Source organism: Pagrus major, chromosome 23 (genome assembly GCF_040436345.1).
Source record: "Pagrus major chromosome 23, Pma_NU_1.0".
In the NCBI taxonomy this organism is placed as follows: domain Eukaryota; kingdom Metazoa; phylum Chordata; class Actinopteri; order Spariformes; family Sparidae; genus Pagrus; species Pagrus major.
The window spans coordinates 12,734,975-12,761,607 of record NC_133237.1 but is presented as its reverse complement, the minus strand read 5'-3'; the positions used below and the strand labels follow the sequence as shown (position 1 = coordinate 12,761,607).

General features: G+C 41.5%; 1 protein-coding gene across 6 annotated transcripts; it reads right to left on the bottom strand.

Annotated features, from left to right (window-relative positions):
• On the bottom strand, positions 1–26,633 carry spag9a (sperm associated antigen 9a). Of its 6 annotated transcripts, none has more exons than XM_073493796.1 (30): positions 26,184–26,633; positions 21,974–22,094; positions 19,121–19,191; positions 18,916–19,004; positions 17,778–17,928; positions 14,834–14,920; positions 13,625–13,760; positions 13,369–13,462; positions 13,158–13,279; positions 10,990–11,047; positions 10,374–10,526; positions 10,222–10,273; positions 9,968–10,098; positions 9,631–9,687; positions 7,163–7,327; positions 6,899–7,028; positions 6,269–6,358; positions 6,054–6,170; positions 5,756–5,942; positions 5,421–5,636; positions 5,071–5,281; positions 4,656–4,772; positions 4,251–4,331; positions 3,843–3,910; positions 3,575–3,726; positions 3,286–3,457; positions 3,006–3,119; positions 2,701–2,880; positions 2,434–2,571; positions 1–2,320 (listed from the first exon to the last, which is right to left on the bottom strand). In XM_073493796.1, exons 1-30 carry the CDS (start codon positions 26,481–26,483, stop codon positions 2,202–2,204), a joined length of 3,879 nt encoding a protein of 1,292 aa, XP_073349897.1. In that variant the 5' UTR covers positions 26,484–26,633; the 3' UTR covers positions 1–2,201. The 6 variants fall into 6 exon arrangements, with proteins under 6 accessions (XP_073349897.1, XP_073349899.1, XP_073349898.1 ...); XM_073493798.1 differs by having other exon boundaries at positions 2,701–2,877; XM_073493797.1 differs by having other exon boundaries at positions 3,575–3,723.

The following is a 26,633-nucleotide window of genomic DNA, read 5'->3' as shown; positions in this document are numbered from 1 at the left end:
TTCTCCATGAAACTGAGTTTAATAGATTGTTAAAAATAAGGCTATGATGCTGTTTTAGCAAACATTGACCAGGAGGGAGCGCCGTCATGGCGTCCAGACACACCCGGTACAACGGGTAAATGTGGCCGATCTCTGGGGGTATTACAGATGGACACACAGTGGGCACACATACACCGCACATTTGCAAAAAACCAAACACACACTGACAAATGTGTCTTGCGTTCAAACTCCTACATGTACACATGTACTGTACACACAGACGCACGTATAGACATCCACCCCACCCAAAACGGTGGCAATAAACAGAGATTCAGCTGAAAACATAGCAGTGTTCTCTTAAAAAAACATGCATAGCTTAGTACATGAATGTGTTGTTGTCCAAAAACCACCAAGTTATTGTTTGCACACTTTTGATCGCATGGTTTGTCAAAAATTTCCAACATGATTACATCAATGTCTTTTTATTTAACCATTATTAACAATCACGTAAACTCATTGGACTATAATAGCCTCCCGTTATATTTTGCTCATGTAGAAAGTTACATTCTGAACCGAGATCGGCTCGATAACAACGGAAATAAATACTGGAATGGCAAAAAACACAATATAAAGTTACTAGTTTTGAAATGGACTGAAGACCAATCGTGGCCTTACTTTTGTGATATAAAAACAAATTAAAACACCTGCCTATTATTCATTTTCTGCTATTGTGTTATAGTCATCATCCAAGCAGTCAGTACTTAACAAAAGTGTCTCACACTTCAATATAAAAAAACAAGCACGAAGGCCAAAATAACAAAAAATACTGACAATAATTGCCTTTTAGACCTTATTTATCTAGAATGTATTTGTAACAACCAAACAAGGAATGATGAAGCAATCAGGAGAGATTCTCTTTAGTGGAGACAGCCACACATTATTGTTATTTTTAGTCAGATTCCCTTATTCAAGCTTATTTCCCAGTAAGACGTCATCCTGAAAATGCACACGTATACCCTCAAATTATAAGACTCACGAGACGTTTAACGTTGCAAAACAACAAAATAGTTTCACGGTGCTTCTTCTTTCGTCCTTTGGTTACTGGGTTTGTACATTTTGTTCCCTTCACACGACTAGCACACAGCAGTGTAGCGTACGTTACCGTGGGTGTTCCTCCAAAACCTCCCGACTTGCGTGTAACATTTTTAAAGTGCCAATGAGCTGAAGCAGACAGGAAGCGCCACGTCTGGGGTGGCACGATGGGGTTTAGCTGTAAAACGTCTGAGCGGTCACGCACACATGGACGAGGATACGGGATTTCCCCATGCAGGCTAATGCTAACCTACAGTACTGGATAGTAAACTGGTTCTTCTAGTCACAGGAAACCTTAAAGTACCCAAACTGCTAAGAGATTATTCATATCACAAAATATAAACGTGTCCAACGGGGCTCGGTGTCATTCAGTATTAATAAGACCTTTTCTCGAGCAACGTTTCATCCTAAAAGCTTTTCGCTGAGTTAAAGCACATTTAATTTACCACCGGTGCGTGCAAGCTGCTTTTCTATTAATCAGACACAACAGTGGAGTAATCAGCTTCAGGAAAACACATTCAAACAATTAAACCTTCTGAGGTTTCCTATACATTTTGGATTGTAGGTTTCATGTTTTGTTATCTGGCCCTAATGGTAAAGAAAATACAAAATGCTCAACACAGTGAATGCCTACACACACCTGATGCTCACACACGTACAGATATGTGGTTTACAAATGTGTATATATAAAATATACTTCAGTTCAACTTAAAACTTTCCTGCTCCTTTTTTAAATGCTTCAAGCACTTTTTCCCTTTCAATCCTTCACATCGAAACCCTTTTTTAAAACATCTGGGAGACAAACAGCGTCCACACGTTACCTGATCAGACTTTAGTCGTCTACTTCCTGTGTGCGCCAGCTTTTCCAACATGCAGCCCGACAGAAGGGAACACCTGGACCTTGGACGGATTCTTTAAGTTAACATAGACCTCATCTATTTCAAATTCATAAAGAATAAACTGTACAAAACATGGACTAAAAATAATTGTTTTTTTGTTTTTTTACAAAGTAGTCGACTACTCAGGCATTAAGAACAATCAGTAATATCAAATTAAAAACTTCGAGAGGGGCATGCGGGGGTTGCTGGACGGCCCTGGCGTCGACACAACAGTCCGTTTTGTTTTTTTTTTCAATCATGAGAGGTTGTGACCTGCCAGACGATGAGGTGGCTCCGCTCAGCCTTGGTCGGTGCTGTCTGCTGGCCGGCTGTTGGCTCTGATAAACCGTCCAACTCGCCGCCTTCATCACCTGAGGAGGAAGAAGACGAGTCAAACAAACAGCTTACCAGGTGGGTCACAGTGAGGAATACATTTTGCACCGTCTATGCTTCGACAATAGTGCCAGCGGTGTGATGTACTCACCCATTCTGAAGTCAATGTAGCCTTCCCCTCCGCTCATGACCAGGTATGTTTTGGGCTCTGAGGTCACTGTGTCGGAGGATTCAGATGGAGGGTCATCAGAGCCTGAATCTGCAGTACCTGGAGGGGGCATCGCCTGACCTGTGACGATAAGTCAAGAGTTTGTGTTTACAGTAATGAGAAGCAGAGAAAAATAATAAAAACAGTTTGTTAGTGGTATCTTGTGTTTCTGCCACTTGACCCCACAGTTCGCCTGCACTTGTTGCTCACCTGGCACGGTGGCAAAAAACTTGACAGCGTCTCGATGTCCATGGAAACACAGCTGGGCGTGGGCCATGGAGCAGTATGGCACGGAGCTGCCTGACATGGCACCGTCTGAACTGTCATCACCGTAAACCCGGACGGCGCTGCCGGGCCGATTTGGCACTATTCCCGTTGTCTTGTTGGCTGCTGAGTAAGAGAGAAAGAAATGAATAAAAGCTATTGACGAAACGATGACGCATTTGTAAAACCAATGAACATAAAAAAATCTTGACTCAAAATCAGACGGAACATTTTTTATTTGGTTGTGGTACCTTCAGACAGTGGGATGGAGATGATGACGCCGTTTCCTGTCCCCACCCACAGGCGGCTGCAGGAAATCATCAGAGCTGTGATTCTCACAAACGAGAAGCCCAGTTTACCCGTACCTGCAACACACACAGAACACACACTTGTTTGTTGTTTCAATCCATGTGCAAATGACCTGGAAAATGGAGCTCAGTATCTACCTGAAATATACAGACGCTGCTTTCAAACTTTCATGAAACTAGACAGCTTAGATTTGGAATAAGGATTTGGGAAAAGCATGCATACCCAACATCTTGCTGACGTAGGGCTCAATGTCCACGTCCTGGAGGTGCTGGTAGGTGTGTGCGTGAAACAAGCGTAGAGTGGAATCCAGTCGGATGGACACCCAGATACCGTCTCCAACCCAGGCCAGCTGCCGCACCTGACTCTCCTTGCGAGGATGAGCGTCAAATGACTTCTGCTCGGACATGACACAGTGAGATAATGTGATGTTAGAATGTGGTGGAAATGTTGATCGGAGGTTCCGGTTATACAACAATGAAAAATAATTTATTAAATAAAGTCAAAGCTGTACCTCTATCCTCATGGCCTTCGGTTGGATGACGTAGATCTTGTTCCTGTAGCCGCACCACACCTTATCATGGACTACTGTCATACAGCGGATGGAGTGGTGGGGCCGGCCCAGATCCAACAGGTGGTAGTTAGTTAAATCCCACTGACCGTCTGCTTAGGAGAAACAAAGACTTGACAACTGATGATCTTTGACAAAAATAATTTCAAATATTCCAAAAAACTGTTAAAGTAACTTTTCAAACAGAAACAGCACTAACTCACAGACTTACCAATGCCTCTGTGGAAAATTGCTAATGTCCCATCAGCCAAAGCTACAAGGACTCTCCCTTTGACGTGCCTGGAGCAAGAGATACATATTCTTTAAACTTCATATTGGGAACTATTGCACAGTCTTTTGTCAAAATCTTCTCTATGTCAATCCTGCATAAACAGTATAGCTCTCTCATTTAAAAAAAGATACACTGTGCATATTTTAATAATCTTTTTTCATATTTCTTATTGTTCTTTTTTCTCTTTTTTAATCTATGTTTCTTGACTTTTGCCATACTTGGTTAATATTTCTTTGTTTTCTCTTAATATGCTTATTGTTATACTAACCCTAACCCTAAGTCCTTGTACGTGTAAAACTTACATGGAAAGAAATCTGGCTCTAATTCTGGTTCTGACTTTGTACTCACACTATGCTGAGGATGGAGTCTTTCAGCTTGATGGCATGGAGACACTTCCTCCATCGAGCCACAGACGAGTGGACATACAGACTTGAGAAGGGAGAGACAGTGAGATGAAGAGAGGCAGATCAGAGTGTAACACTGGCTTATGTGGAGTGGATTTCAAACTAAATGAGAAATATAGAGCCGTTTAAAGTATAGCTGGATGGATAAAGCTCATAATGAGAGTTGTGTGACAGCAACAAAACCATTATTGGCTTGAAACAGGCTTGATTCCATAAACATCTTCAGTAAACAATTTAAGACTGCAGTAAATGCCCACACCAACGCAAACATCACTTTCATCACCTCTATTTGTATTATACTATTTGTTGTGCACTAATAGCGCCATCTAGTGGCCGTTGTCCTGCTCACCATCCGTTCTGGGCGCCCAGCCACATGGTGGGGAGGGCACTGCTCATCCTCAGGACTTCCCCTTCTGACAGGTCTGAGTCTTCTGGCAAAGACGTCACACCGTCCTGCCCGGAGCCCCTGGATCACAGGAGGCAGAAGATTCATCAGTTTAACAAATGTAACATTGACAAAATACACTTATAAATATTATTTATATATCAATGTTGACAGGGTTGTTCATAAGAACATTTCCTCTGTGAGCTAAACATCCTGATGCTTTGATTTTGTAGTGCCTAGGAGGAGACATATATTAGATAACAACACTTTTAGAATGTAATCGTATTAAAAGTATTTGACCTTTTAACTTCCAACTTTTCACAACTGTGGCTAATTTAGGTATTTGAGGGTGTTTGTACTGCAGACCATTATAACTCACCTCTGTGTGTCAGAAAGAGGGGAGTCAGTAGGTCCCACCCCCAGCGGGTCGGTGAACACATGCTCCGTGTAGATCCCCGGCTGGTTTGAATCTGCTCCCTGGTCTTCCTGTCCATCTTCGCCTACTCCAGCGTTAGCCTCCGTAGCTTCTGTTGCCTCTTCCGCCGTAGGAACACCATCTTCTAATGGACTGGTCTCTCTGGACATCTCAACTGTGGGCATCACAGGGTCAACGAGAAGGTAAATTAACCTACACTATTTATGTCACTAGTTATCAAGTAACCCCACTTGTGTTTGATGCTAGCAGTCTGGCTGTAACACAAGAAAGGTCGTACTCTATCCGAGAACTACCTGAGCCAGAGATGCCGCTGTGCTCAGCCGGCTGGTCTGTGCAACCTGCGCTGGCCGTCTGGGGGATGGCGGTGGTCCCCTCCGCTGCCATGGCACCATCGCTGCCTGTGGAGCCCACACTGGCGACGCTGCCTGCCAGTGACACCCCGTCACCTTGGCTTGCCTCCGGATCTTGTGGTACCTCCTCACCTGCGGGAAAATCGGACTCCAACGCACCTGAAAAACATCATAAATGTGACAGTCAAACCTCAGTGCTGATAGAATAAAACATGTAATTATTCAGTCATAGATGACAAAGACACAGAAACTCAAAACAATGTGAGAACTCAGCCTACCTGGCACACTGGCTATGCAGACCACGTGGGTGTTGCAGGCGTAGAAGCTGTCGAGCAGGTCAGAGGGCTGACTGGCGTCCAGCACCATAACCTTGGTGGAGGAGTGGGTGCTAGTGCACACCCAAACCCTACTGGAAATCTCGTCCTGAGCTACCAATTCCTTCTCCTGGTCCCCTTTCTCCACATCCTTTGGAACAACACAAAATCAGCCGACAGTCTTGACAGAATTTAAACTTACATTTGACGAACTTTATGGACAGGATAGCCACAGCCTCTTCTTTTAATGACTTGGTCTTACCTTACTCTCTTGCTCCAACTGGTCCAGGCTACTCTGAGAACCCTTTATCTGCTTAGCGAGCTCTGATGTGAGTGCGGCCCTTCCCCCAGACAGGTTGACCCCTGCCGCACACCACAGCTAGGAGACAGAACACGTCATAAATATCTTATTTTCTTCACAAATATTAAAAAAGGCACATATTATGCTGCTTGTATGTAAGTAAGTGACTTATTTACCTTCATAGAAGCATCTTTCTGATCCAGAGGTCTCAGGTATACTGGTACAGGTAGGTTAATTTTGTTCTCCACCTGTCCACCGTTTGCCACCTGTCAGAATGTAAGCCGGACACAGACTTTTAAAACATATCGTCACCCAAAAAAAGGATCATAATCAAAATCTCTTTGTAACATTCTGTACACAGTAGCGATCGGGTCTACAAAAAACATCTTGGAGTCGTTGTGAATCAGCCATTGCAAAACATGGTGGAGTCATAACTAGTCAAATCTGAGCGTACAGACACATGATACACATGTAAATAAAGTGTACCTTAATGTCATAGAAAAAAGACATGTTTTTTGCATGAGCGTGAACATACAGCTTATACGTTAAGGCACACATGAACTAAAACAAGCTTCATTCATGAGTAAACAAACTATTCATTAGTTATTAACAGAACGCGGACAACTGCACCAAACATTTTAGCATTATGTCACCGTATGTCTCATGAGGTTGAGCTCCACCTGGTGGACAGTTTGAATGAATGCTGTGCAGCAGAGCTGAACAGACCAAACTAAATAATGACACTCTGGATCATTATCATTGACCCAATGAAAAAACAGACATACTTCCTGCTAATTGATTCCTACCTTGTATTTACTGGGCAGGCTCCAGCCGTGTGCAGTGACTCGTCCATCCTCCTTCTGCATGTGGGCCTTCACCTGTCTGTACTGGGCTCTCTTCTGCTCTTTACGCGATGGTGAACTGCACTGGTCCATACTACAAGAAGAGCAAAGAGAGATTATGTCTGCACTGTTTACCTTATTTTAGAAAAAAAATTGTCCAAATTCATCATTTATTTTGAAGGTTTTTGGCTTTGTATCAGTTTTCATTTTCCCACTCAGGTAACTCACTCTTCATTCAGGAAGTCAAAAGTCTTGGACTTCTCTGTGGGGAACTGGGAGAAGGTGCTACTCCTCTTCACCATGCTGCCGGGGGCGTTGTACTTCACGTTGGACTGGGGGTCCACCTTCTTTATGACGGGGGAACTGGAGGAGGAGCTAAACAGTCTGCTGAAGCTGCAGGTGGCGAGGTTACAGAAAGCCAAGAGGGGAAACAGAGCAGACAGGAGTGCAGGGAAAAAGCAAGGAATGGGGGTCACCAACCAACCGGACAACCAAGGAACCATCACCAACATTTACTGTAACAGTGACGCAAAGCATGCTGGGAGTAGTAGAAGAGCTGAGCACTTCCTAACACATAAACTTGGACTGAATATCAATACTGTTTAAGTACTTACAAAATTGCGTCTTTCTCACCAAATGTCAACAGTATCTTAAGTGCCAGGTTAGATTGTTTTACGTTTTTACATGGTAGTCTTCATCAGTGCTGAGACTTAGGTCTCACCAGTGTTAAAAACAAAACACAACAATACCCAGAAAAGTTTATCTGAAAAGTTGAAAATGTAAATTATGCATAATTATACCATTAAATGTAAATAAAAGTTTGAATAAACATATAAAAATATACCTGTTGAAGAAAAGCAAATCAAAAGTCTTCATGTCTAAATCATTATTTCAGAATCGTACTGCTCGGTACTATTTGTACTTTCCATATCGACTGTATAATAGTATGGGAGCCGAGAATGGCCTTTATCTTTAGATCACAGGTTAATCATTCTACTATTTTGAAAAAACAAACTTTGTAATCTAAAGATATAAAAAGATAATGCACCTGTCATCACAAGAAAACAAAGGTTTGTTTGCTCTCATTACAAGTTTTTTAAGCTCAAATATATCAAAATGTATCAAGGAGTAGCCAGTATTGATCAACGGATCAGACTGTACTGGTCTTACTCATTTATATACACATACTTAATAAATTATCCAACCATTCAAACATCCAGCAATGTGGGTACTTTGTTTAACACTATGCCAAGAAAAATTATTTTGGTTGTAGCTTACTGGACACCAAGACATCTGCTTTAAGTTGACCACTGTATGTGAGCAAAGCCCTTCCGATAATTACCCTCATATTAAATCTCGAGGTGAAAAACACTTTCAACAAACAGGAAAGATCATAAAACACACAGTCTGCGTTGAATCCCACCACAAACCCACCACACAGAGCAGTGTGTGTTGGTCTTGGTCCACTGCTGCGAATCTTATGAAATCATTTTCTCATGATAGATTATCTGCTATCTCGAGAAGCTAAAATAACCTGTTATCAAGAGAAAAGGAGCTTTATCATCTCGAGATAATGAAATAATTAACTTGTGATCTTGAGATAACAATATTGCAAGCATGGCACTTTTCGGCTTTCGTACAATAGAACCTTCCATGCATCAGATATAGAGAAAACATTGTTATAATACGTGAACATATTTCACTTTAATGTGTCTAAAGTGATGTGTTTTCATTTCCCATCACTGACTATTTGTGCTAAAAGTTCGTTCTAGCTTACTGCCTACTTTTTTTGTCAATATTTTCTCACCGTACTCAGATATGCCTGATAAAACAAACATTACACATCCACTGAATCTGTTGAAAAATCTTTTGAACAAAAAAGAAAAAGCACATGTACATGTATTTAAGCTCTGTCCCTGTTTAGCTCCCTATGAGCAGACAGAGTGGGAAAACATCAAAAAGGCACACAGCAGGCGGGAGACAGGAAAGCCCGGGGGCACAGGGAGAGTCATGTCTGAGCACTTTGTGATAACAACAACTGATGCACGGCACGGAGAGTAAGTATCATGGATAGAGACACATCAAAGTTGGACCCGTTTGTAATGGGGGAGCAGTTCTGTGTTAATGAAGGGAAAGAGAGAGGTTTGGCTGGGAGAAGGTTCATTAAACCATCTTTACCTAATGCTGCCAATTCAACAGCACATCCCGGAAAAGATGAAAAAAAGATATATTTGAATATTTGAGAGAAAATGTCACAGGAGATCACTCGGACTACGTGCATCGTCCTAAACCGACATTCGGTTCCAAATTACAACTGAATCCAAAATGACAAGAATCGGGTACTCATAACAAAAAAATAAATTGAAAAAATTGGATTTCGGTTCTGCTTATCGGTTCCTCAAGGCGTGAGGTCCTCGTTATTGCACATAAAGGCTACATATCTGCCAGGATCTGTCTATGTTAATGCATCGATGCAACAGTGTCAGTTTGTTTGGATACAAGCATGCACTGCTAACATGACAACAGTGTCAGTGTCAGAGATGGAGTCAAAAAATCAAAAAAGAACCAGAATCCATAAGCAGAATCTGAATGGATAAAAATTAGATCGATACCCGACTCTACTGACCTCAGCAGGCTCTCAAAACTAAAGTCAGACGGACAGTTTTTTATAGACAGTAACAGTTAGGAGGACTTACAACTGCCAGATGCTGGATTTCTTCTTTTCTGTGAGTGTTGGATTTTCTCTTGAGGCCCTAAAGAAAAGTACAAGACGAAATCATGTTACCTGTTTTGAAGACACACAAGTAGGTAACATTACATTAAAGATGAAATCCGTTAAGTTGATATGCCGATGTATGCGTCTGTTTATTGTGTGAATCATTAGGAAGTAACTGTGCTGTGTTACTGAGTCTTTTTGACGGAAGCAACATCATCCAACTTTATCAATGTAGTATAATTATACAGTTCAAAACAGTACTGGATGCTCTGTCATCTTAGGTGCTGAATATTGAGTACGAGTCGGAGAGACTGTACCTGATCATCTCTGTCCACCGCACAGCTTCCTGCAGCTCCATCAGCCTCTCTTTGTACTGGTTCCTTTCCATCAGTACTCGGGCCATTTCCACCCTGGTGAAGCGCTTCCTCTGGGCTGTCGGTACATCGCTCTGTGGTAGCACACAATTACAACAATACATTACATTTGTTATTATGGGAGTGAGTTACATCTCCACGTAAACAGGACGAGCATGTTATGTGTATGTTTATATTCTGTGAGCAAAAGAACTCACATCTTCTTCATCTTTAGATTTCTGTTTCACATCCTCCACCTCAAGTCGCACTCTGGAAAAGAGCATTCATCATCATGGTGCTAAGTTCTCTTGTTATTTTTCATTTTGCAACAGTAGTAAGAAACTGATCCCTGCTATGACTGTTGACTTACTTTTTAAGATCCTCCTCCAGCTCTTTGAACTTGTCCTCCAGCTTGGTCTTGGCCTGCAGCACAGCCTCCAGCTCCCCCTGCAGCATCTCCTTCTCACAAGTCAACTCGTCCACCTTCAGTATCAAGTCTTTATTCACCACGTTCAGAGCATTCCTGCACAGACAGGAACGAGGACATTTTAGTATACTTGTATACTTATACTTACCTGACTGATATCAGTTGCTGATATTGGCCTATCACACATATGTCGATATCGGTGTCTATGTCTAATAGGTCCGAAACGAAAATCGTTTTTACTGAACGTGAGGCAGAACAAGACTCTTGGGGTGATTTATTGCTATCTAATTACCGGTTAAGTTTATTGTTTCAGTGCACAGATGTAATTTTGGACAATAAAGTTTATTGTTCAACTGTAAAATATACTGTTCGATAACCTCATTTGAGGGATCGTTGCAAAATAAACGTCTCACGTATATATTCTACAAAAATATACTGGTAACGATCCGATCCGATATATTGGGCGCCGATGCTGAGGTTATTCACTTGACAGGTATTGAATGGTTAAGAAATCAAATATCAAAGTCATGGCAGTAGAAGACATTTTGTTATCACTTACTTTGTCTCAAGCAGTTGTGAATTCTCTTGAATGAGATTTTCAACTTCCCGGCCCATACCTGAACAGAATTCATGATTCAAATCAGAATTTTAGTCCATAAAAAAAACATTCTGACAAAAAGCTTCAGTAGTAACTACATTAACACTACTGATTAAGATGCATCACTCACTGGAGATTATTCTTACTACAATAAAATACAACAAGGAACTACTTAGGAAGTGAAATATCTCCTACTGTGATATTTCTAACTGTTGGTTTCACAGCACGAGAAACTACAATAACACACACAAACCCACAGCACATGTCACATGACTGACAGGAGAAGGATGGAGAGAGTGGGTGGGGTCTTACCAATCAAACTAAGGTCTGAGATAACCATGCAATCCAAGTCAGGCGGAAAGAATAAGGAAGAGAGAGAGAGAGAGAAAGAAATGCGGATATAGTTTGAGACAGTGGAATGACCAAAAATGATGACGGAGCCAGAGCTAAACGTGTAGCTGTTGGCTCCACAAGCAACAGATGTTGTTGGGCCTCTAAAGCTAAGTAGAAACGACAGTCGCAGCAGTACAGAGAAGGAAAATACAAGGGCCAAAACAATAGTTCAAGCTGTAAAAAGAACAGTTAGGCCAACAAAGGAGGCATTGAACTCCATCATTCATGCACCAAACTTTGTCAAAAAGTCAACTGTTATAAAACGTAATGAAGAAGAAGCTGTGAGCTGCAGCGATGGCGGGTATGGCAGAAAGGTGACTAATGAGTAGAGGTCAAAGGTAGGGACATCACAGAAGAATGTTTAACCAAGGAAAGGTTTGAGGTCATACACACCAGAGTACTCCACTGGGATTATGGACAAAAGCCAGAGGATGGGACACGGGAGAGAGAGAGGTGATGTTAACATGGGTAGATGGCTAACACTGCGTATAACAGCTGGACCAAAGCAAGTGGTGTAGCATTGCAGCAAACAGTGGGAGTTACAATGAATTTAAATCTAGCACAGAATCAGCTGCTAGCCAAGTAGTAGTGGAGATTAAGTAAAACAGAGAATATTCAGGGTTAATATGGAGTCCAACAGGCACATCATCTCAGCACCACAATATAAAAAAGGGTCATGTCTGCTCCACAGAGTCTATTATTTTCTACATCAGCAAAACCTCAGACTAAATTAACAAACACATTATTATACCATGGCCACTTACAAAATAAAACAAGATGGGCTGTGTTTTTAAACGTTTAAATATCTTCAGTACCGCTGCTAAATGTGACTGAGCCCCGTACCGTCGTGACATCACGATTTAAAAAAGGCCCCCCAACAGAGAGCATAAAAATGTAACCGCGGTCTCAATTCTCAGAGTTGCTGTAAGGCAAGACTTGTTGGCATCTGTGACATGTGGGAGGGATCAAAATAAGTTTGGTGTTGCTCAATGCACTAACGTAGTAACTTTGATTAACTTCCACTGTAAAGGTAGCCTGAGGCACAGGGATGTACCGTAAGTGGGTGGTGACAGGAGGCAGTTTTCTCGGCAAGGTGAGATCAGTGGGTCAAAGCGACAGTGAGAAGCAGCGCTGAGCTCATGAGAAATTCCCACCTTCTGGTAATGGAGTTTATTATCTTGAGAGGTCATAAATGTTTTTCCATACTATGAGGAAACATATTTGTGTAAAAGAGGTGGGATTCAATATTTCCTTTCATTAAGTTATTTGTTTGATGTTTCGTTGACCTGTTTATTAGGTTTTTAGACCTGTTGATATATGTTGTGTGTTTGTGTCAGGATGTATAGGTTTGATTTTTGAGTTGAGTTGTAGAACGCCATTCATCATGGTTCACTTTTATGTACTTTACATAATTGATTAGAACTGTGGTGAAACTCCTGCACCACAGTTAAGATGCCTCAATTTTAACAGACTCCTGACAATTACAAACGAGTATTTCCCATGGCCATGGTATAATTGTCACAAATCATTTATATGCTTTGTCTTCACACAACATGCAAAACATTGGAAACTTTTACAAAACCCATCAAGGAAAAGACATGTCAGTCGTTTGTTTGTTTGTTTGTTATTTAACTTAATCACTTCAGTTCATAATAGAATCAAAACATTCCAAACAACACTAGGCAGATCAATGTATTCAGAGGATTTGACATGATGAAGAAGAAGTTTTTACTCACCCAGTAGGTCGGCCCCTTCATCCACATCCCCTATGAGCCCAGTGCCCGCAGACGAAAGCTCTTCAAACAGAGACTCTGTGTTGCGGTCGAATGCCATGTTCTCGATGCCTTTAGTAGGTGTACTGAAAGAGTCACAAAACCAGGAGGCGATGTAATGCTACCTGTTTAAACTATGTTTAAAAGTGGCCCGACAGCATGTTCTTTGTGCTACCTGCATGGCCTGTATCCAATGGGATCCATGTCCAGCTCAGGGGTGGACTCGATGATGTCCTGCACATCTGAGCTCTCTTCATTTTCAGGTAAACCTGCATAGGAAACAGCATATGAACACAATTTTTTTCGAGAACTCCTCTACAGCATATAAACACTGTGTAACAAAACATTGTGCCAAAGAGAGATGCATGACCTAATGAATGATTATTAAATCATTCTGTAACAAGTGCCGGTTTCATGATATTTGACCCTACCCACTGATATGGATCTAGTCCCAGGGGCAGCCTGCACCTCCGTGCTCTTACTGTTCCCATCTTCCCTCTCCATGTCCGAGGCCGTGGTGGACATCGGTGTGGCCGACTTGGAGCCGGTGAAGTCCGACAACTCGTCCTGTAATTAAAAGTGTCTCACTTATAACAATAATTACATTTAAAATCAAGGGTCAAAATGAAAGGCAGAGCTTAAATGAACCGGGGGCTTCAACAGAAAAAAGGAAAACGCACAGAAAACATCGGGACCACAAAGAAAACAACAGCATGACAACACAGTTCACAATCTGACAGGCTGAATGTGCTAATCACACACTAGAGAGTTCACTACATACGCGACACACATGCAGTGTAACAGAAAACACAATTTCTCTCAGATAAGGGTAAAGTAATTGTCTCAAAGTGAAAATCTAACTCTGATCACCTTAAACAAAACAATCTGAACTACTAAGGTACTGTTAATTGTGAAATTGGAACTCAGGGAATCTAAAGAGAAATACTTTTAATTAACACCAAAAAGACACATGAGCCACACAGAGCTAGCACACAAACACAGACACTGAAGTCCACACACAGCTACACGGACTGCAGGGAGGGGGCTTCACACAACATCAAGGGAAATTAAACATGGCCACAATGGGAGCTGCCATTCTACCTCTAGTACACAACACATACCCACAAAAGATCCAAAAACTAAAAAGTTTAAAGAAAACTAAACAGCCTACTGGACATTGCATCTATTGTTACACAACTACAGCATTAAAACACAGGATACTATTTAATGAATGTTATTGTACAATGGATGATCATAAATGTTATTGTTATGTTGACGATCTGCATGAATGACGCAAAAAGCATGTGAAATATAAAACTCATGCATTCAAACTGAAGAGAAACAAACAAATTAGAGGCCAGATGCAACCACGCTGTTACTGATTGTAAAAGATGAATAATTATCCAATTAGCTGATTGCTGTGTGCACTTAGATTTTGAAAGACACAGGACATGGTTGCATGTAGCACCGTCTAGCACAGGTGGCCTGGTGATGTGAGAGGCGATGCTTTTGAAGATGAAACAGCATAGTGGAGGAGACTACTGAAGCCCACACACACGCAAACACAAACACTGTGCAGTCCACAGCCAGTGCAGGCGTGCTGCTGCCGCAGAGCCGCCAGCCACCACTCATTCAACTACCTTGCAGTCGTCTGCCAGTGAATTCCCCCAAGTAGAGTCCTGCGCACTCTTACCCTCCCTTTCCTTCGGGGGGTCGACAAAGTCCAACTGCTTGTGAGGGGAGGGGAGAGTAAGAATGAAGCTCACATGTGAAGAAGCAGTTCAGCAGAAATGCATACACCCCAAAGTGTGCATGTCTGTGAAATGGAAAAGTGCTATTGTATGTGACAGTGTGCAGATATAAATAAGCCTGTGTGTGCACACGCACGTGGGTCCTATCGTAGCCTGTAGTTTACTAGAGTCAGTCAGTTGTTTAAGTGATGAGTCTACTGACAAAATAAATAATAATCTGCAGCCGCTTTGATAACTGGTTCAGAGTTTCAGTCATTATTCAAGCAAACATCATCCAAAATCTGCAGTTCCAGCTTCTCAATTGTGGAGATTTGCTGCTTTCCTTTGTTTGTGATAGTAAACTGAATGTGTTTGGATTTTGGACTGTTTGTCAGACAAAATAAGATATCTGATGATGTCATGTCGGGCAGTAAGAGATTTTGATGGGTATTTTTCAGGGATGCATAATATGAATATTTTCAGCCAACACCGATAACTGAAAATGACCTACTTCTCATGGCCAATACCAGTAAGACAGACGATAATTGCACATTTTTGTGTTTTAGGAGGTTGATTAACCTGTAAGAAAGGCTAAAATGTCTGCTCGCACCGGCAATGACCTGTTTGGTTCTCTACCTAGAAGCAGCAGTTTGGCGTCATAAGCATGAACACAGTGTACTTATTCTTCTTCTCTTTCTGTGCATATTTGAGGATCACAAACCAACTTAAAAGGTGCGTACCACCACTTACTGTATCAGAGTGTGTAGATACTGCACGTGTAGGGTAGTTAAAGCAATTTGTCTTCGTATAAATCATAAATTGGCTCTATTTATCAGCTATAATTTCTGAAACCGATAAATAGCAGATTATATAAAATTCCCAATATAGGATATATTGTGCATGACAAGTATTTTTCACTGTTCACTGACCGTAATCAATAGTTGCTGCTCCAACCAAATGGTTTCTATAGTCCAGTTTACAGTCAAAATACCTTTCAAGATGTACTTGGGCTGATATGAACTGGAGAAATCAGAGCAAGTCTTTGCATTTGTATACTTTTCACTTAATAAAGAAGTAAGAATATTAATAAATTGTGAAAATTACAAATATTTATGATGTTTTTAAGTATTATTCCCCTTTAAAGTATTGTACCAGTTCTACTTTGATTTGTTTAAAAGACTAATCCACCGATTTAGCATTACACTTCTATGAATTTGTCAGACTGACTGAATAGATGCAGCAGAACCCAAGATACAGTCTTCTTCTTCTATATCTTTATCTAAAGCCTTCATTACCCACAATGCACCTGAACTGCTGACAGTTCAGCCACCGATTTGGTTGTGTTATTATGCTAGTAGTGGCGTATGTAGCCTCAAGCTGCTAGCCTAAGTCTGGTAAGCTCCATTCTTTCAAACTTCACTCAGATTTTTGTCTTCACAGTCACCACAGGCTTTATACAGCTCACGTCACAGACACAGTTATAATCTACTCCTGACCTGCAAACAGAGATTGATGTGTAAAATCGGTGGAGTTCCCTTTAAGTGGCATTGCTTTGCAAAGGTCACTTTGAATTAAACAGAGAGCAGTGATTACCAAAGTATAATTAAGCCAGTTTTCAAGGCAATGGAATGGTCTTGATTATATGACTCATATTGTAGATGAGGTTTCGATCATGGCTGACATGCAGGCGGATGCAGTCATCAACCTGCCGCTCCTTTTCACTCGAAACGCCTCCCACTCCCATAAATAAATATGACGTCTCTGTTTTACTCTGAGAGCCTGTCTGCCTATCAAAGCCGCTCGTGTTTGAAAGGCCGTGGCTCAACAATAACCGTCCTGTAGCACCGATTACATAAGAACCAATCACATTCCAGCAAGCCCTTTTCTCCCTCGGTGACTGGCTGCGAGCCATACAGCCGCATCACTCCCATCATGCATCGCACCACAGAGCTGATGTCCCAGTTTTAACAAAAACGCAGCAGTAGGATGAATTAACATTGCCACCCTCCGGGTCCTCATTGCCACAGATGAAACAGAACCCACACATCAAATCATTTGGAGTACCTGTCACTGTTTTGCAGAGAAAACATACAGAACATAATCATTATAATGTTCATGTGAGAGGAAGGACTTGTGTTGCCAGTAGGATTTAAATCAGTGGTATTGAAATCACTGAAAAATCACATCATATGATAAACCAAATAGAATATCGTTGCTATGATGAATATTCACGAGATGCATTTAATGATCTCCTCTGACTGCTGCACCGGGGGAACAGACACGTTTGCATATTCATCAATGGCCAAAGAGGAGGATGTCTGAAAACAGAGATGGCCTTGTCAGATGCCTACTAAAATTTGCCTACACGCCCGAGCCTTATCAAAGGCTCTCTATTTTTAAATGCTAATCCAAAGCCAAAACTCCTCTATCTTCTAGTGATGGCAGGAGGGCTGGAAACGCAGCCAGCAAATGGGATTAAAGCGATCATATGATTCTCCATTTTTGATGTATTTTTTTAAGTTTCTCTACTGTTGACACTCGTTTTGATCAAACAACTTCAGCAGTGCGAGTGTTCAGGTAGTTTCAGGTTCCAAATAATTTGGAGCACGTGAAAAAGATTAATGACGCGATCAGATAACACAACGTTCTTTAACTGTTTGAGATGGACATAATTCAGACCGGACGATCAGAATTTATCTGAAAAGAATAAGGACAGGAGTAGGACACAGGAAAGCTAAGTTTGTTTGGTTTTTGGGTCTAGACTTACAAGATGTGGCATTATTTTTCCTTCACTATGCAACACTGCATGTCTGAGTGTCAAGGAGGTGCCATCCACACACACACACACACATACCTTGAGGCTAGTGTTTGACCGTGGTTGTGCTGGGTCAGTGAACCTCCAGCCCTCTGGTCCCATTGTCTCTGCCCTGACCTGGGGGTCTGGTGTCAGCAAAGACACCCCACCAGATGGAGGAAAGATCCCCAAAGAAAGAGGCCGCTCTCTCCTGGACGGACAACAAAAAAAGATTGTTTTTCACAATTTTATGACTTAACGATTAATTGTAAAAAAGAAAAAATAATTAGCAGATTGATTGATTAATCGTTAGTTGCAGGCCTAACTGGTTTGATCAAAGTTTTGTGGATCATGAAATACAGAATTGCTTCTGAGGGGGTTGTCACCTTGGAGTTATCGTAATTATGAATTTCCAACTTGTAGATAGCTCTCATGTCCTAGTGTTGTAGTCAAGACCGCACCAACTGAGACCAGAGAGTACCGAGACCAGGCCAAGACATTTGGAGGTCGAGAACGAGACAAGACCAAGACTTTTAGAGGTCGAGACCGAGACAAGACTAAGACCATATATATCAAAGGGAAATCATAACAAAACATCAAAATGGGAGTTTTCTTTTTATTTAAGTGTGCAGGGGGGCGTGTCAGTCACTCTCTGGGGGAAATCTTTACACTACCAATGATTTGAAGTTATTAGCTGTTTTTGAGAGGGTCCTTTTTCACTCTTATCAGTAAGGCATGGACAAAAAGCCTATCAGCGGTGGTCTTGACCGGTCTCGTTCAAAAAACCCGAGGCCGCCCAGTCCGAGACCGAGACAAGACCGAGTAAAAATGCCCTCGATTCCAAGACAAGACCAAGAACCTCAAAAAATGGTCTTGAGACCAAGACCGATCTTGAATACTACAACACTATCATGTCCACATCCAAATAACTACGACTGGGATATAAAGATTTTTCTGAAAGCTCCAATATGTCCGTCTTGGCACTTAGCAATACAAAAGCGTCTTTAAACAAAACATGTACGAACGCACCACATCAGCCAAAGTCTGCTGTTGTAATAAAATATAAATTTAATGAATATGGTGTTGTATGGTGAAACCATCTTGATAACATGAATTTGTAAACACAGGATCTTTCCAACTATTCATCCCACGTGACATGAACGCAACATTAACACAAACTCATCTGCTGTGGTCTTACCTGACTCGGCCGACCGCGCTCGACTCTGAAGTCTCGCTAATCTGCTGCATTTTGATCCTCTCTACATGCTCCATATAATTATGGATCATCTGCGGAAGTCAAAACAAAGAACCAGATCTTGTCATGAATGTCCTTAATGATTACAACTCAACATTTTCCTTCCTTTCTTCCCTCCTTCCCCCCCCATCCTTCCTCTCCCCCTTACCTCTGTGTGTCGCTGGTGGAGGGAGTTGTATTCCTTCTTGAGCTCTAGTTCACGTTCTTCTAGCCTGCCGACTGAAACAGAACACAACACAGCTCAGTTTCAGGTAGTCAGTTTACAGAGGCACAAGACAAGGATCACATTCTGTCTATGAACTGTTAGTAAAATGATAATAACATTTAAAAAATTTAAAAAACTGGGCATGACAAATTTAAAATCTTAAAATAAAACAATGCCTCTGTAGCGCAGCTATTGCTGTACATGATAATAATTCAAGACAGAAAGCAAAATATGCTTCTATACTTATTTGTTTTCTTGCAAAAGGTAAGAGCATAAACACTTGAAACAGAGGGAAACAGCAAGCCTGACTCCGTCCAAAGGTGATAAAATCTTCCTACCAGCACCTTTAAAGCTCAGTAATTATATCTAACAACTGTACAGAAATCGAATGTGTAAAAACATTAAATTTGCTGTTTTATGGAGGTAATGTTCCAGACTAAGCTGTAACTTCCTGGAACCTCTGCAGGTTACACCTGCCCAGAGCAATTGTCAGCTCATAACCCCCCGCAAAACAGCAAATCAACGTCTTCACACTCTGACTGATTTTTCTGCAGATAAAACAAATGAGATGAAACATTTATATGTCAAATAGTGAGTTTTGGAGTTGCTGGTTTCCTCCGTTTTCAGTCTTTACACAGAGCTATGCTAACCAGCTGCTGGTAAAAATGGCCCCAAATGTTAAAAATTGCTTTAAAACTTTTAGACCTTCGTTGTAGTCCATGAAAGAGTGCGCATGTCCCTCCACTTGCATAGGCAGAGGGGGTAATCTCAGTCAAATGGGTTTCAGTGTTGCGCCGACTTATGAAGTGACAAAAACACCTAATCCCCTATTAGTGCGTCAGGTCTAGGCTGAGCCACATAGAGAGCTACTGCGACAGACAGAATGAAGCCTGGATAGATTCAATTACAGCAGCTAAAGCTCCTGCATCATGTATGATGACGTCTGGCCTATGTGTGTTTTGACATCATAGAGGGATATCACTCTGCTATCATGACTCATCAAATCCATGTAGACATGTAATGCTGTGAAGTGAGAGAGGCTTTATACAGGGGAGAGGGCTGAAGTGGGAAGTAATCCCTCCTGTGTGTTCATTTTAGTGATGTTTGACAAATCACTGTGTGGAGAAGATTAATGTGCTGCTGAACATTAAGATTATCGATTGAAAGTTAAACCCTGAAAACAAACAATAGCTTTCTTCCCCTAACAGGATATGTGACACAAAACAACACCGTGGAAAATATGTAATTTTTTGACTGCCTCTGAAGAGTTGGTGAGAGTCGGTGCTCAGTGACACACTCTCGTTCAACGAGCTAACCTACTAGTAAGAGGAGGCCAGCAATGGCAGGGAGAGGAAGCTAGGAAAAACAGCGCATAGAGTGAGAATATTTTCACATTTAACTTGATGAGTTAGGGGTTTGTTTCAACCAAAATAGAGTTAGTGGTTGTTGGAACATTGTCAAGACAAAGTAAGATGATTTTGGTGAGTTTTATTTTGTTTGGATGAAGTGATGAGTTTAGGCTAGTTAAGCTAGTCTTAGAGAAGCTTAAAATCAGAAGATGTTAGACTGCATTTTTAAGTTTAATGAGAAAAAATAGGTGTAAAAATATTTCCTTTCTTGACATCATGAGAATATGTTGTATATGTATTGGACTAAAAATATCTTAAAGAGCTCACATACAAGAAACACATCATGAGTCGGTTCACTAGTGGCAGAGGGATGAAACTAACTGTGTTATTGTCAGAATTTCCCAGTCTGGGATCAATAAATATAATATATATAATAAATATTCTATTCTATTCTATTATTGGGCCAACCTTGATTTCTAGTGTCTCTAATGGGACCACCAACAAATAAACTAAAGAGTCTTTTTAGTACTGTGAAATAGAGCCAAGACAAGAGCAGAGGAAGAGTTTAAATAATCTGAGCTGTGCTATTGTTACCTGCTACCAATTGTAGCTTGATCAACTCCACAATAGCTGTGAACTCTGTCCTAAATGCCTCAGGGAACAACCAGCTCAGGCGCTGCAACAAACAGTAATGAATGAATGATTTACTGTTCAGTGGGGGTGGCAGAGGGTTGACTGAACCAACTGACAGGCTGCTTGTACACTCTCCTTTTTCCCCAGTCAGGTAATATAGTGATTTAAGGCTGATACTGGAAGAAAATTACCAAATTATTTACATTGAATTTTCAAGAATAAATTCTGTTAAAGTGAGATATGGAAAAAAATCATGTTGGTGTCCCCCCCCACAGCTTCGTGTGAATGACAGATTCACTTTAACCAGCTGTGTTACTTTGCTACCAGATACTGGACCGGTCATTGTGTGCATCCACTATTTCCAACAAGACAGAACGTGGGAGCCAATCACTTTGCATTCCTTAATCCGCCAATAAGATGGGCGGTAATGCACTGTCGCATTAGGAGGATGGGAATAACAGAAATCCTATAATCCCATTACTGTTACCCCCGCAAAGAGGGAGAAAGGGTGTGTGAGTGTGTAAGTGTGTGTGTGTGTGTGCAGAGAGAGAGAGAAAGTCGGCATTACAAGCCATAAGAGAGACATCAAACAAGTGAGGAAGAGAGTAAAAAGATGGAGGGGAGAACAGACTAGTCTTGTACATGGGGACAGACTGATAAATAACAAATCATTCTGGGACATAACTGAATTTTCTTATCAATGAATGGATGTTTCTCCATCACACAATGGAGGACAGTGACTGTGAGAATGTCGTAACATATTTGCGAACATGTGTGCATGTGATTGTAAGTGTGTGTGTGTGTTTGTACTTACTCTGGTCTGCGTAATTCTTGATCTTGAGTTCCAGCTGCCGGGAGTGGGACTCCATTCTGTCCACATGGTTCTGCAGGTCCTTCTTGTCCTGTTCATGAGTGTCCTCAAACTCAATGAACTTCTACTCAGGAAAGCAGAGACGCAGAGACACACACACAAAAAGACACACACAAAGCTTAGTCATAAATAGTCTGATGCTGTTTAAAGTGATAATGTGAGGTTTTTTGTTGTTTTTTTTTCATATTTCCTAAGACAAGTAAGAAAAAAATATAAAAACTCGAGCAAAGTCTCACCAGAGATAAAAAGATGCTGTATCTACTAAGCCAATGGAACCATTAATGCACCAGTCATGTTTTCTTTACTTGTATGCAACACAATAGAAGTGTTAGTAGAATGACGTATTTTGATATTTTGCACAGTTAGACGTGTTCAGTGATTTAAAAAAAATCATCTTCAGATCAATCAATAATGAAAAGAATCATTAGTTGCAGACCTACACACACAGTCTATTACATAGTAACAGAATATGTGTGCCATTGTGAAAAAATAACTTGTAAACCTTCTATGATGATGGATGTAAAAATACTGTATGTCTGAATCAGGATTAGGACAGGATCTTGACTCATTGGTAGATGCAGGAATTCCTGTTCCTCCCAGTTTCCTCCGGGGCGGACCACTGAGCAGTAAAGTGTGTGTCTGTGTGTGTGTGTGTGTGTGTGTGTGTGTGTGTGTCTGCGTCCACATCCTGTCCAGCTGAGCAAGCCAAGGCCCTTATGTGGCTGCCCTTCCTCCACTGGATGCACGAGTCTTACTGTACTTTGATGTACAACGTCAAAGACATGCAGTCAGTTATTTTTTGCGCTATATGACTGAAAAATGAGAAAGTATTCATGTTCAGACCGAATGACAAATTATCTCAAAATTAAATTAATCTTCTGCATCTGTATCATTTTGATTGCTGCAGATTTGAAGTGGCTGCTGTTTGGTTTTCAGTCAGATCTGCCCAATTAATATGTTCAACAACCGTTTTGCAAAGAAAAAATCAAATAATTTAGATAATTAGTCATCCACAGTCAATTTCAGCCAAATTTGCTTGTTTTCTCCGTCTTTTCTGACAGTGAGCTAAATGTCATTGGGTTTACACTGTTGGCCGAACAAAACAAGGCATTTAAATATGTCACATTGGGCTCTGGAAAGCTGTGATGGGCATTCTTTGCTATTTTATGACATTATCTGATCGTTTTAAGAAAATAATTGATAATGACAACAATGGAAATGCAGTGTTTCTATCCAATGGGAAAACGGAGAGGGGCTGCAAAAGGGTTTTATTGATCTGAACAGCTGTTTAGATGCCTCAGAATCAATTATTTCCACAGTCATAGATAGCATCAGTTATTTGCACTCCTTAATTTATGTCTATTTCTTCAAATTACATTAGAGATTAGAAGAAACACAGCTGCAATAATAAAAGAGCAGCCAGGATGATGGGATCTTTATCATGTCTGTAGAATCACTTGTCAATCCAGCCAGTAAAAGAAGAAAAAAAAGTAAATACATTTGAAAAGCTTGAGCTGTTCATCTCATGTGAAAGCAGCCTCCTAAAAAGAAATGTGACACCCTTCGCTAGCCTGGAAAGGTGGTGGTGGCACTTAAATCCAAAACCCAAAACCCAAAAGGAAAGAAAAGGGAGAAATGCAAGCTGGGGAACGTTCCCTTTCTGCTAGTTTCTGACAAAGGATCACATGACCTGGAAGTAATACTTTGCTTCTCTGACAGGCTCGGCGTTCCCCTGCTCCCTCCTCCGCAGGGGCGTGGACAAAGAGTCTTTCCCAGGACAACCCCGTAAACACTGATTCAATGTGAACAAACGTGCATTTATGTTGCCATAACAATGAAAGGTACACTAGTATTGTCAGTTTGCATGTGTATGAGTGTTTGTGTGCCTGGTTGTCACACGGCTTCAGTGTCATTGCGTGTAGGGAGGACACTACAGTGGGCGAGTGTCCCTGCCGTGCTGATGGCCTGAGTCAAAGAAGCAAGCTGGGACATAAGGTCTGAGTCACATCACATTGCCCTTCATAGAAAAATGCAGAGGCCGGGAGGCAGCCCATTCACACATCCAAAGCATTACTGCCAGCAAAACACAAGATCCCTGACACAACTACACACACACACATCAGGGTTTCACTATTGTTGGCAATGTCTGATCAAGCAATAAGTGAGCTTTTTCTACAAAATGCACCACTTTGTTTCCTATTTTCTTAACTCAACGTAGCAGCAGATGCTGACTCGATGTTATTGTTACTTTAAAGAGCCACTCCTCTGATTTTACAGGTCAAAGTCAGTTTACTTGTCATGAGGAGCACAACTCAGCCTGTGAAAACAGTTGCATAATGTCTTCAGTGGCTCGGGAGGCGCTTTCTGAAGTCTGAATCTATAATTATCTCAGCTTGGGTTCACAAACTACATATTTATAAAAGACAGACGGAGAGTTATAAACTGTAGGTACAGTATGGAGTTTGAAAGGTGTGGGCTGGCTGTTAAATAATATCATGATCTATCTAATCACAATCAACCCTATGAATTTTCCCATTTGCACCATTAAAACACAATATTGCGTTAAAGATAAATCTTTTTTGACACAAGCCCCTCATCCATCTGGATTTTTCCGATTTTTTCCACCTCATTTTGACTGATCGATACAGAGTAATTTTTTTCCAACTAATTGTAGTCGAGAACTTTAAATCTTTGAAATTAGCAAATTATGATGCTACTTTTATCATGATGGCCCACTGGCAGATGCAGACATACAATGTTTTTTCAAAATGCACACATTCACTGGTGTTCATGTTGTGTGCAAAAAAAGTGTCATTATATCAGCTTGTCATACCGTCAGAAATGTTCATATTTGGCTGACAGCGATATTTCATTTTGGTGCCATTATCGGCTGATTTCAGCATGCATCCCTATACTGTAGTATACTGGGTATCTTGAACGCACCGTGAAGCGTTTGCCGCTTATATATCTGATTGAGTGAGTGATCAAGAGGGTGAAGATATGGTTTAACTGCTTTGGTCATGGGTGAAGGGTGGAAATGACGACCTGCTGTCAGTGCAGGGTAGGGGTCGACCGATATGGATTTTTCTGGGCCGATACTGATTATTAGAAAATCAAGGTGACTGAAAACAGATATTTAGGACCGATATTTATTTGCAGTAAAAATGTCAAATCTTTGCGTCAAAACTTCAAACACTATTAACTCAGGCACTGTTCTTAAGTACAATTTTGAGGTCCTTTACTTGAGTATTCCCTTTTTCTGCTACTTCCTCTCTACTACATTTATTTGATAAATAGTTACATGTTACTTTGCAGACTCAGAATATTCAGTGTTTATAGGCTATTAATTGTGACGTGTTACCATTTATATATTGTTGCGTGTGGAACATTGTGTGAGTAACACATTTATAAATTACTTTGCAGCAATCTGACAGAAAAAAATCACTGATACCGATAATCAAAAAACACTGAATATCGGCCCTGATATTTGGTCCACCGCTGGTGCAGGGTGTGAAGTAGTAGGACCCTATATATGTGTATATATATATAAGCTACACTTTGAGTAGAGCTGTAGTTGGATGTTTTCTGACATGTATTACTTCCTATGCCTTCTATATATGCCCTACTACAAGTCAATCTGCCATCCCTCTGCCTGCTGGTCTGTCTCCATCTTCTTTTAAATCCTGTTACAGTGATGTCCCAAAATGCTGAGTCACTTCACCTGCTGTTCCTTCAGTCAGGGTCTCACGGGGCTCAGACGTGACTTCACTATCTGATGCAATGGGCGAGCTGATGGGAGTATAGGTGTGTTTCGTGAAGATGTCTCGCCTGTGTGAAAGATGCCTCTGTTGAGGCAGTGAGTGAGAGCTCCCGTCCCAGGATTACAGATGCAGTGTTATGTCACTGACCAGACACACAGCTCATACAAAGACAGGGAGCCATTTCAGCCTGACGTTAGCCATGACACTGCCTTGTTTACATCCCCATTAAGCACCATGGCAGGACGGGCGGGATGCTGCCCGGGCCACGTGTATCGGTTAAGTCACCGCACAGGGATGCTGGGAGGATAAAACACCTGGGGCTGCTTTCATTCACCCACAAAAAGGATGCTGTCTTTTTATTTATTTTTTTCTCCCCCCTCCATTCAGCTCACCTCCTCTGCGTGCTTCCTCAGCGCCTTCTCCCGCTCGTACTGGGTGATGAGCTGCTCGTTGTCCTCCTTCAGCAGCTCCAGCTCCACTTCGTGCTCCTGGTTCTCCGCGAACACCGAGTCCAGGTTCTCCAGCACGGCCACGACCAGCGGCATCAGCTCCTTCACCACGTCCTCGTCGTACTTGCCGATGAGCCGCTCGAACTCGCGGTAGATGGAGTTGGCCAGGCCCGACACCCGCTCCGACATCATCGCTGATGTCCCCGGGTCGTCCTGGTACACAACCCCGTCATCCAGCTCCATTTTTAGCCCTTCTCCCTTTCAGCAAACAGGACCAATGTGGGGTTATTCCGCGTTAGCCCGCCACTATGAACACCGTTATCAGCTTAATTGATAGCAGCGTTTCGTTAAATAAACGTACACATTGAGGACATTACGCGGCCGGACCGTTAC

Excerpts from the sequence above, each read along its gene's own strand:
- spag9a (XM_073493796.1), bottom strand. The coding sequence starts at position 26,483 with ATGGAGCTGGATGACGGGGTTGTGTACCAGGACGACCCGGGGACATCA. Across the intron at positions 10,274-10,373 it reads CTGGAGGAGGATCTTAAAAA|AGTGCGACTTGAGGTGGAGG; the intron begins GTAAGTCAACAG and ends GCTCTTTTCCAG. Across the intron at positions 6,359-6,898 it reads GCCTGCCCAGTAAATACAAG|GTGGCAAACGGTGGACAGGT; the intron begins GTAGGAATCAAT and ends ACATTCTGACAG.